Below are 11,148 nucleotides of genomic sequence, written 5' to 3' on the forward strand. Positions count from 1 at the left end.
GCAGCAGGATTCATCCAGAAACAGGCAAATTGGGTAGCATACGAATTGAAGCTGAAAGACATTGAGAGACGATTTTGCATGTCGGAAATGATGTTTGGACACTACAAAAGAAAATGTATTTTGTATCGAATCATTACTTGCTATGAAAAATGGATCCACCTCCCAGCCCAGCTAACCACCCTAATCGACAACAAAGCCAAATATTCATGGCGCAAAGTTAATGCCCTGTACTTGGTTTGAGCAATAGAGTCCTATCTATTATGAGCTGCTGAAATATAATCAGATCATCACAGGGAACCTGTCTGAATGCAATTGATTCAGTTGATGCGAGTATTGCACAGTGGTCGGTGCTGTATGGAGTCGGCGGCCAAAAATACTTCCAGTGTATTTATCAACTTGTAATTTCGGTCACGGCTTTATAAATATGTCAGAACTATTTAATGATAAAATGGGAGGGGTTGATGACTCATACCCTCCCCCTACCATTACCTTAGCATCAAAATTCACCCCAACGCGCAGTGCGAGGTTATGACATTCTAGTTAATCAAAATTCCATATCTCGGTAATAAATAATAGTACATTTATAATTTATGGTACAATATATAATAAGGATATTACACACATTTTTTTCAAAAATGGGCGTAATTGGACAACTGCCACACCCACTCCCCATACAAGTGAAACTATAAACTTTTTAAAATTGATAAAAAATTAAAAATCAATAAGAATTCTTATTAAAAAAATTGCAAACTAAATCTGGGCGTGGCCACGCGTGGTCCGCTCGCTCATGTAAGTTTAATAAAATCGACTCCTTTTAGGCAAGCCAATCAAAATATGTATTTTGAACTTTTGTTTTTATACGATTGCATTTTTGCCAAAATTTTGAAATTTTTTTGCAATTATAATTTAAGCGTGTTTCTAAATAACTTTCTTTAAATGTGTAGCCCTCATTTTTAATATAGTTTTTCACGACATCCTTCACTTTTCGAGCTTTTTCAGCATTCTAAGCACCAAATATCAAAAACATGTGTGCGCGAAAGTTTGCAATTATAAAATGTGACTATTGCAAAAACAATTTATAATAAGGACCAAATTTATAAAGTAAAAATATTAAAAGTCCGTGGAAAAGAAAAAAAACAAACACAATTCTTTACATGCATAACAATAACAAAGCAACGCGAACATAAACTAACAAAACACCTCACAAAAATTCAAAGTTGGACATCAAAAACAACGAGGCTTTGGTGTATGGGAGATAAATCAAAGATATGCAAAAGGATGCAGCTGAAATTTCCAATTTTAGAATCTTGGAATATTAACTAATAAACCAGAAAAACTCCCATTGGAGACTTCAGGCGGAAACACAACTAAAACTCTAGTTGAAATTGAAATATATGGACGAACGAACACTAAAAATGACACTGGGCAAATATTAATTTTATAAAAAATACACAAGAAGCTAAACACATTGTAATTATATTAAAATTAAGTTAATACCTTCCAATTCAATATTCATTTTGATTTCTTTCAAAAAAACATTTTTTTATATGGTTTTAATTAATTTAAAATTGCGCTTAATTTTCCACTTTTTCACTCTGGAAAAACCAACTGTCAACATGCTCTCACTTTTGAAGCTATTCTTGAGTATATAGTTGGAATAAAACAAAAACAACTACAAATATTAAAACCTTGTTTTTATAAGAAATAGTAATGACACATTTGGTGACAAACTTTTCACTTTGTTTTTTTATTTTTGGCCTATGGGATCGACCAATATTCCATCCGTAATATTCCATCATAAAAAGGCTAGGAAACATGATGAAATATCTGTTAAAAACTATTTAGAAAGAAGAGCTTGAGAAGTTTTGCCTCATAGTCCAGACCGCTCTCTCTGGCGCGCCATGGCATACACATCACTTCAGAACAGATTATCCGAAATTGGCTTGATTCGCTCTTGTCCTCAAAAGATAAGCAGTTCTTTTGGCTTGGATTCTATATTTTGCCAGAAATATAAAAAAAAGGTCACAGCTAACAACGGAAAAGACTTTGAATAAAATTATATTGTAAAAGATGTTTCAAAATAAATGCTAAAAATTTGAATAATGCCCAATATATGAATTGGACATAAAAAAATTGTATATGAACGTAAATCTTTCTATCAACTATTGAGATAATCGCTATAGTCGACCAACAATTTTTTTCTTCTTAATAAATAATTTATTTAAATGATATTAACATAAATTTGGACATAAGTTACTTAAAGTTTTAAGAAATGAATCACCATCTCATGTCTAAATTGTTAAGACTAAAAAATCTAATAAAAATCCCGGTAGCATTTACTAATGTTAGTTCGTCAAGTTTCTCCAACCCTGCCTGTTCTTATTTATTTGCAAATAAAATATCTAAATTTGTACTGCATACTTTAGGGGCTTTTTTATTACAGTTGACTGGACACAAAAAAGCCGGTTTTAGCGGTAATTTTTTCTTTTTTTTTCTTTACAAACCATCTCCTGAAAATTTCGAATCGAATAAGAAAAAATCAGCCAAATCGCTCCAGCCGTTCTCACGTGATGACATTACATACATGGACCATTTCATTTTTATATATATAGAAGATGCAGAAACTGTAGTCAGAAGCTCAATATCAGTCTTTTAACTTTCAAAGCCTTCCAATTAATGCCACTTCAGCTACGTGTTATTAACCCCAAATCTATCAAATTGTCTTTGATATTAAACTTTACACTAAATGATAATTTTAATATAACATAGAACTAAAAATATTTATTGGGTTATTTGTACAATTTTGGCTCCTTTTGTATTCCAAAACTAATTACTCCGAATCATATTCGAAACAAATGTCAGTGTATGCATACATACATATTTCCTACAAATATAATTCATGACTTTTCCTTCAGTTTATTTGTTATATTTTTCCCACAACTTGTTTATTTCATATTTATCAATTTGTGCCTTCAAAATAAAAGAGAAGAAATAAAAGGACATTTGTACATTAATTAATATACATAAATACAAAGAAACAATATAATTAAAAAAAATAAAAATTAACAACAAAAAAAAAACAATAATTAAGAATGACCGATTGCAATAACTCTGCCGAAAGATGTGTTTTATGTTTGGATCAAAAACGTTCCCCAGTGCGTATACATTGTGGCCATTCTTTCTGCTTTGGCTGTTTGGATGTTTACAAATCATACAGGAAATATCCCTGGGCAAATAAATGTCCCATCTGCAGAGATGTGTTGAAGGAAAAGCGAACGGTTAGTATTGAAAAACAGCAGATTTCAGAAGTGGCATTTAGTGAAAATTTAACCCAGTAGGAGTATTATTTGGGATAAATATAGTTTGTTGAGATCAAACATCAGTTCAGTCTTAAATTTTGTTGGGAGAATGTGTTATGGTAATAACTAAAATAGCTAAAATTTTGCAAAGACTTTCATCATAGTCTCTATTTTTTGTGACATGTAATGACTATAAATAATAACAGTATTCAGCTTGATAAGTCGGTTAAGGTTAATTTCAATACGTCTTTTGTAATCCATAATTATTTTATTTGGACATTTATTTCAAGATTTATAAAATTTTCTTTCATCACTTATATATAGAACACAATAGATCTGAAGGTATATTTGGTTTCAATAGTATTATTATTGTTTTATCAGATTTTACTGCTGTCCTGTAAAAAAATACATAGTGGGATTCATTTGTCCACAAAATTAAGATACAATACAATTGCCATAGGAGTTCAACATAAACGCTTGAATCTTATAATTACCAGTTAGTTTTATAGTAGTTGTATTTAATTTAATCAGCTAAGTTGTATTATAGAAAAATGTATCATCCCCAACAAATTTTCAGAACTTTTTCTAAAATACCTTGTTCTAGAACGAATGTAATCACAACCAATTCAGATATTTTAATGACAGAAAAGGATTTATTCGGTTAATAAAAGTCTTCTAAGGCTATTCTATAAATCAACAAAAGATACAATACAAATCGATCATGTTCTAAGCATGAACAGTTCAAAAACATAAATCATTAATGAAAGAACTAGTTCTAAGATTATTCCTAAGAATGTTTATTAGCTGCGTAAAGCTTCTCTAGAATTTTTTTCGAGGGTGAGAATTTAAAACAAGCACGTCAAAGCTTCTTTAAAACCAATTCTGACACAAATCCCAATTCCAAACAAGAACGAGTACTGGCTACATTTGTGAATTCAGGGTACACTTAGAAAGGTGACTGCGATGAAACAGCTGATTATTTTTATACCCTTCACCTTCGTGAGAAGGGTATATATAAGTTTGTCATTCCGTTTGTAATTTCTACATTTTTCATTTCCGACCCTATAAAGTATATATATTCTGGATCCTTATAGATAGCGGAGTCGATTAAGCCATGTCCGTCTGTCTGTCTGTTGAAATCAATTTTCTGAAGACCCCAGATATCTTCGGGATCCAAATCTTCAATAATTCTGTCCGAAATGCTTTCGAGAAGTTTGCTATTTAAAATCAGCAAAATCGGTCCATAAATAACGGAGATTTGAGCAAAAAACCGGGACAACCTCGATTTTTGACCTATTTTTGATCTATATCTGGATTACTAAGTCATTAATATAGACAATATGGATATCTAATGATAGATATTTCAAAGTCCATTGCAACGATGTAGATAAGGCTATAGTAAGTTGGACCTACAATGGGTCAAAATCGGGAAAAATATTTTTTAACACGAATTTTGTTTTCATCAAAAAAATTTTTTTGTCATACATTTTTTTTTTCAAAAAAAAAAATTTTAAAATTATAAAAAAAAATTAAAAAAAAATTTGAAAAACAATTAAAAACAAAATTAAATTTTGTTTACCTAAAAATATTTAAAAAGATTTATTTTAAAGTATAATTTGGTGAAGGGTATATAAGATTCGGCACAGCCGAATATAGCTCTCTTACTTGTTTTTATTCAGTTTGAATTGTCAATTCACTTGTGGTTGTTGTAGCGAAAAATACAACAAACCCAAAAGCAAAAACAACAACAGACAACTTTGACAGTTCACCTACTTTTTAACAAAAACTAAGTACCTGTGGTTTTTGTATTGTTGTAGTGATGCAGTCACCTTTCTAAGTGTGCCCTGTGTCTAATAATATTTATAGAACTAATACAGTTTTATCTTGTACTCAGCATTAGCTAAAAATGTATTAAGAAATTAGCACATCTTTATTATCCTTTAGTTTTGATTATATTGAACAATTGCACCATCTAAAACTAGTTGTTATAGAACAACATAAATTCAAATTTAGTTTCATTCATTATCAATAAACTAAGTCATAAAGATACTTTTGAGTTTTCCTCAACTAATGCCCGTAATTTCAACAAGTAGATATCTATCAGTGCTTAGTTACTTTTGGATTAAAAATATTTGGTAATTTTTACCCTTAGATATTGATTTGAAATTAATGTCGAGTTACCTGTGAGGTAAATTTATCTGCAGGTTATTTTACACCGTAAATATCTATTTGTTGAAATTACGGGCATAAGTAGAATGCTATTTGGTGTATAACTTAAAAATGCGGGAATTTTTCAAGTTTTCAGTTTTTATTTTAAAGCATATGTACAATATTAGTTTATTCAAATTACTGGCCATATTAACTATGACGTTTTCCCATCTTTCTGGTAACATATGGAATCCGACCCAAAAGAACTGCTCATCTTTTGAGGCCAAGAACGCATTAGGTCAATTTCGAATACTCTGAGCTGAACTGGAGCGTATCCCAGAGAGAGCGTTCTACGTCGATCGAAACAAATAGTAGGGGAACGGGGACTATAAAGCTGGTGAGGCAAATCTTCCCAACTACTTCATTCTAAATATTCTTTAACCGGTATTGCTACATGTGGTCGAACGTTGTCATGATGGAATAATACGATTTCATGCCTGGGCGTTTTTCGGTCAAAGCTCACTTCAAACGAATCATTTGCATTCGGTATAGTTCCTCTACGATGGTCTGATTTCCGCATCTCATAATATATAGGACCCTTTTGCTGTCACCAAATACAGAGAATTACCTTAGCTACATGGATATTTGGCTTTTGTGTCGATTTTTCTGGTTTGCCAAGCTTCGCATACGATCCCTTACAGGTTATCGTAATAGATCCATTTTTCATCTCAAGTAATGATTCGTTGCACAAATGATTTCCTTTTATAGCGTTCAAACATAATTTCGGACTTTTGCATGTCTGAATGTCTGTCAGTTTTACAATGTCTGTCAGCTTCAATTCGGAAATTTGCAAGCAAAGTATACCAAGTAGTCCGACTCTCTATTTTTTAATATTACTCTCTCACATATACGGGTTCCGTGTGAATTCAACACCCTTATGAGAGAATTAAACATCAAAGGTCTCGAAATTTTAACTGTAAATTGTCGAATAAATATAGTTTAATGCACTTAAATTTACTAACACGCATTATTTTATAATTTTGTTCAATACATTTAGCACTTTTTGTTTTCCGAAGAACATCCATTCCGCACAAACTAAAAAAATATTTTTTTTTTTAATTTTGACATTTTATTTTGTTTGTGGTAGATTTTAAAATATAGAACAGAGTTTCAATTTTTGTTATTTAGAATAGAACAAAATTTAAATAAATTCAAATTTAAACATTTTTATAGAACTATGTGTTTCTGTTGAAAATTAAAAACGCACCAACACTTGTACATTTTTGTTACTAACACATATTTAGACTTAGGTACTTTTTCACTAACACATGTATAGAGTTAGGTACTGCTGTCAAAGAGTTGGACTACTTGTTATACTTTGTTTGCAAGCTCTTGTTGAGTTTGACAACAATCTTCATGATGTAATGCCTCCAATTCTTGATCACTTCTCAACCAAACAAACCATCTTTCGCACATTGAAACCGATGGAACACATTTACCATAAACTTTGGTGAGCAATCGGTGTGCTTCTGTGGCACATTTTATCAATGTAAAGAACAAAGAATAATAACAAAAAGTGAAACGCTGTCAAAAAAAAAAACCTAACTGTATGAATGTATTAGTAATATATTGTTTATATATATTGGTGAAAAAAACACTTTCACCACACTCCTCAAACACACATAGTTGTATAAAAGCGACCATAAAAATTATAACAAAATTTTATTACAATTAAATATAAAAATTCGAACAATTTTCAAATTATTTATTTTATATTTGATTTGGAAAGGTTTTATAAATAGATTTTTCATCTTTTTATTCAATAATTTCTGCAAAAATTAAACCTGATTTGAATTTTGTATTAATTTTCAATACGAAATTTTACAAATGTGTTTTTTCAGTTTTAATTTCAACACCCAAAAAATGAATGTCAAAAAAAAATAAAAATATATATTTTTCGTTTGTGCAAAATATGCATGTTTCGGCTAATTTAATGGTTTAAATGTGTAGAAAAAAATTAAAAAATTGTGTGTGTGTTTGTGAAAGTGTGTGTTAGAATTGCAATTTTATCGCAATTTTCAATAAAAAGTTTTGAAGATAAATCTCTCTCTCAAATGTGTTGAATTCATATACTACTTGTATGTAAGAAGAGAGAGAGAGGTTGTTGTTGTAGAAAAAGAGAGAGCCTTCCCTTCTTGTTATTCTTTGGTAAAGAAGTAAAACAAAACTTCTCTCATATGACAATTCATTGATACAAAATTCGACTTTTTCGTAGCATAAAAATCTTTGTAAGTAAGAATAATGACAGATAAGTAGCCTTCAAAATGACATTTATGTTATTAAAAACAAAAAAACGGCTTTCAAAAGAAACCAATCAATTGTAAATCCCGCAGTTTTAAGTTATACACCCAATAATATAGTATATTTTTCAACATTCATACGGTGTAATTCTGTTCCCAATGCCATGATTAAATACACGGCGTATGATTGATATATTGGTCAATGCGATAGATAAATATTAATTATACGCAACCATAAACTAATGTTTATGGTTGTTGTTTACACTATTATGGTTGTTGTTTACACTATACTATTCCATTACAAAGTGAGAATAAATTACAGATATATACAATTCAAAATGACATATAAGTAATTAAAAACCGATACCACATTCAAAATAAAAGCCATCTATTGTAAGTCCAGCAGTTTTAAGTCATACGCTCAATATCTAATCAGTTTAAAATCAGATGATTTAGCAAAAATCATCCGTTAACAGCATTATTTAGTTAATTCTATTTAAGCTCAATTCACAAAAATCTAAATTTAGAATTAAAAAATTTCAGCATTTCATTCAATTCATTTCATTAAAAAAATTCAATTCCAGCAAAGTAAATTCGTTAGCTTAATTCAAAGGGTTTTATTTAAATAGAATTTATTCATTATTGATTTAATTCACAAAAATTGGTAGAACTTGTCTATGTTCAATTTCATCACGATATTAATTATTATAGGAAAATTATGAATGTTCAAGTAATTTTCTGAGGGGGACCTTGTACTGGTACTAGGGACAAATGTTGCTTAATTTTCGCCACACTTTACAGTATAATTTCAGAGTACTTAGAACTAATTTGTGCAAAATTTTATTAAGATTGCTGCATAATCAACATATTTAATGACCGGGTAGACATTTGTATAGGAGCTAGGTGAAATAATGTACCGATATTACCATTTTCAACACTAAAGAAACCTTATCAATAGGGAGTATTTGTGGAAAACTTTAGCCAGCTAGCTTCTTTCGTTTGGGCCCTACCGTGTTTTCAACAGACAGACGAACATAACTTACTTAATTTTTAGAAACTTTATTAATCATTTACAGCACAAGTAAATTTTTTTAGAACAAAAATTTAAATTAAACTAAATCAAGCTAAACATTCATACCCCCATTAACACGAAGTCTGGTTAAGCCTTAACTAATAGTTATACTGTCGGTTAAAATTATTTTTGTATGAAAACTGTCAGTATAACTATTAGTTAAAACATAACCAGACTTCGTGTTAATGGGGGATAGCTTGATTTAGTTTAATTTAAAAAAAATTACTTCTCTGCTTTATCTCTCTAAAAATAGAGACGTCAAACTACATGTAAAAAAAATTTACCGAACAAAAAATTTTTCAGAAACACATTGGCGAATCCATCTTAAGTTTTCAAATAATTTTTTTGTGTGTTTTCATAGAAAAAATGTTAAATTGTTTTTATACCCTTCACCTTCGTGAGAAGGGTATATATAAGTGTGTCATTACGTTTGTAATTTCTACAATTTTCATTTCCGACCCTATAAAGTATATATATTCTGGATCCTTATAGATAGCGGAGTCGATTAAGCCATGTCCGTCTGTCTGTCTGTCTGTTGAAATCAATTTTCTGAAGAACCCAGATATCTTCGGGATCCAAATCTTCAATAATTCTGTCAGACATGCTTTCGAGAAGTTTTCTATTTAAAATCAGCAAAATCGGTCCATAAATAACGGAGATATGAGCAAAAAACCGGGACAACCTCGATTTTTGACCTATTTTTTATCTATATCTGGATTACTAAGTCATTAATATAGACAATATGGATATGTAATGACAGATATTTCAAAGTCCATTGCAACGATGTAGATAAGGATATATTAAATTGGACCTACAATGGGTCAAAATCGGGAAAATATTTTTTAACCTGAATTTTTTTTTCATCAAAAAATTTTTTTTGTCACACATTTTTTTTCCAAAAACAAAAATTTTAAAAAATTTTTAAAAAACTTTTTTTAAAAAAAGTTAAAAAACAATTTAAAAAAAAAAAATTTTGAACAACAATTAAAAACTAAATTAAATTTTGTTTAACTAAAAATATTTAAAAAAATTTATTTTAAAGTATAATTTGGTGCAGGGTATATAAGATTCGGCACAGCCGAATATAGCTCTCTTACTTGTTTAGTTGTATTTCTGAATCAGGCTCTAAGTGTGTTTAGTTGCTCCTCTTACATTGAAAATTTGAAAACCTACTAAATTTAAGCAAACAACTAAACGGGCCATGCTATTAATTATAAAAATATTATTTTAAAGTGCTATATAAAAAAATATAATCTCCAATTTCAATACATTTTGTTCCTACTGGGTAAAATTACCATGAAATACTAATACAACAAAAGAAAATGTCTCTTTAAACTAATATTTTTTCTCATGGCTTTAAGACCAAACGCAAATATTCTGAAATTAATGTGGGCCCTGAAAGTACTAATAATAATAACTTAAGGACGGAAATTGAAAATAATTCAGGGCTAACATCAACTCACTCTGTAACTTCCCAGCAAACTAATATATTGGAAGAATTTATGGCATTGGCGGCTGACTACGATTATAGTGGAGAAGCTGAGTATAGTATGGAAGATTTAAGCCAGGATAATGAAGATTATGAACACAATGATTTTGGAAATGATAGTTATGAAGAAGAGTTAAATTATTATACAGACACTGATGATGATGACGATGATAATTACTATTATTTTAACAATCAAGAGGATTATGATTTACCCTCGCGAAACAGTGAACATTTGCCGGATGACTCCTATCAACATTATGATGAGGATATTGAAGTTATAAATGATGATAATGATGAAGAAGTTTCTTATCAATCTGAGAGCCTGATGTCTAGAGATTGGCAGAGTAATAGTTTAAATCGTGTTAATTCTGAAATTGATTGGGAAACTGTTATTGCAAATGAGGTCATCATTATTGATTAGTTATTTGTTATTTTTAAAGCGTTTTAACGTTTAAATTGTTTGTTTTTAGCTTGATTTACTGTAATTTTCTTTTATATATTTTGGTTTAATAAATTTTTATATGTATTTTCTTTTTCTAAAAACAATCTTATTATTTATTTTCATTAAATCCAAAAGTGGTAAAGGTAGGTTTCCAGTTTAGATGCAAAAAATCATAAAATACTTAACCATGACTGTCTAAGCTGTAGTCGTTATAGCGAAATGTTTTAGGTCAAGTTTTCAATACCTGGTTGAGGCCTACTGAATATACATAATGACTCGGATTAATGGCCTTATAGACAGGATTCAATTATTCCTTTTGTACTAATTATTTTGTTAAAAAACAATGATTTTATTAAGCTAAATTAAAATTCAAATCAATTTATTTAAATTTAATTTAT

General features: G+C 29.7%; 1 protein-coding gene across 1 annotated transcript; it reads left to right on the forward strand.

Annotated features, from left to right (window-relative positions):
- Positions 1 to 2,965: 2,965 nt before the first annotated feature.
- Positions 2,966 to 10,750, forward strand: LOC135962435 (protein PFC0760c). The gene is made up of 2 exons (XM_065514362.1): positions 2,966 to 3,278; positions 10,181 to 10,750. The coding sequence occupies exons 1-2, from the start codon at positions 3,093 to 3,095 to the stop codon at positions 10,727 to 10,729; spliced, it is 735 nt and encodes a 244-aa protein (XP_065370434.1). The 5' UTR covers positions 2,966 to 3,092; the 3' UTR covers positions 10,730 to 10,750.
- The last annotated feature ends 398 nt before the right edge of the window (positions 10,751 to 11,148 follow it).

This window comes from Calliphora vicina, chromosome 5, assembly GCF_958450345.1.
Source record: "Calliphora vicina chromosome 5, idCalVici1.1, whole genome shotgun sequence".
Lineage (NCBI taxonomy): Eukaryota > Metazoa > Arthropoda > Insecta > Diptera > Calliphoridae > Calliphora > Calliphora vicina.

What these genes read in the sequence shown, in the direction of transcription:
- LOC135962435 (XM_065514362.1), top strand. Translation starts at nt 3,093, where the DNA reads ATGACCGATTGCAATAACTCTGCCGAAAGATGTGTTTTATGTTTGGAT. An exon ending in TGTTGAAGGAAAAGCGAACG is followed by an intron (nt 3,279 to 10,180) that starts GTTAGTATTGAA and finishes CATGGCTTTAAG; the next exon opens with ACCAAACGCAAATATTCTGA.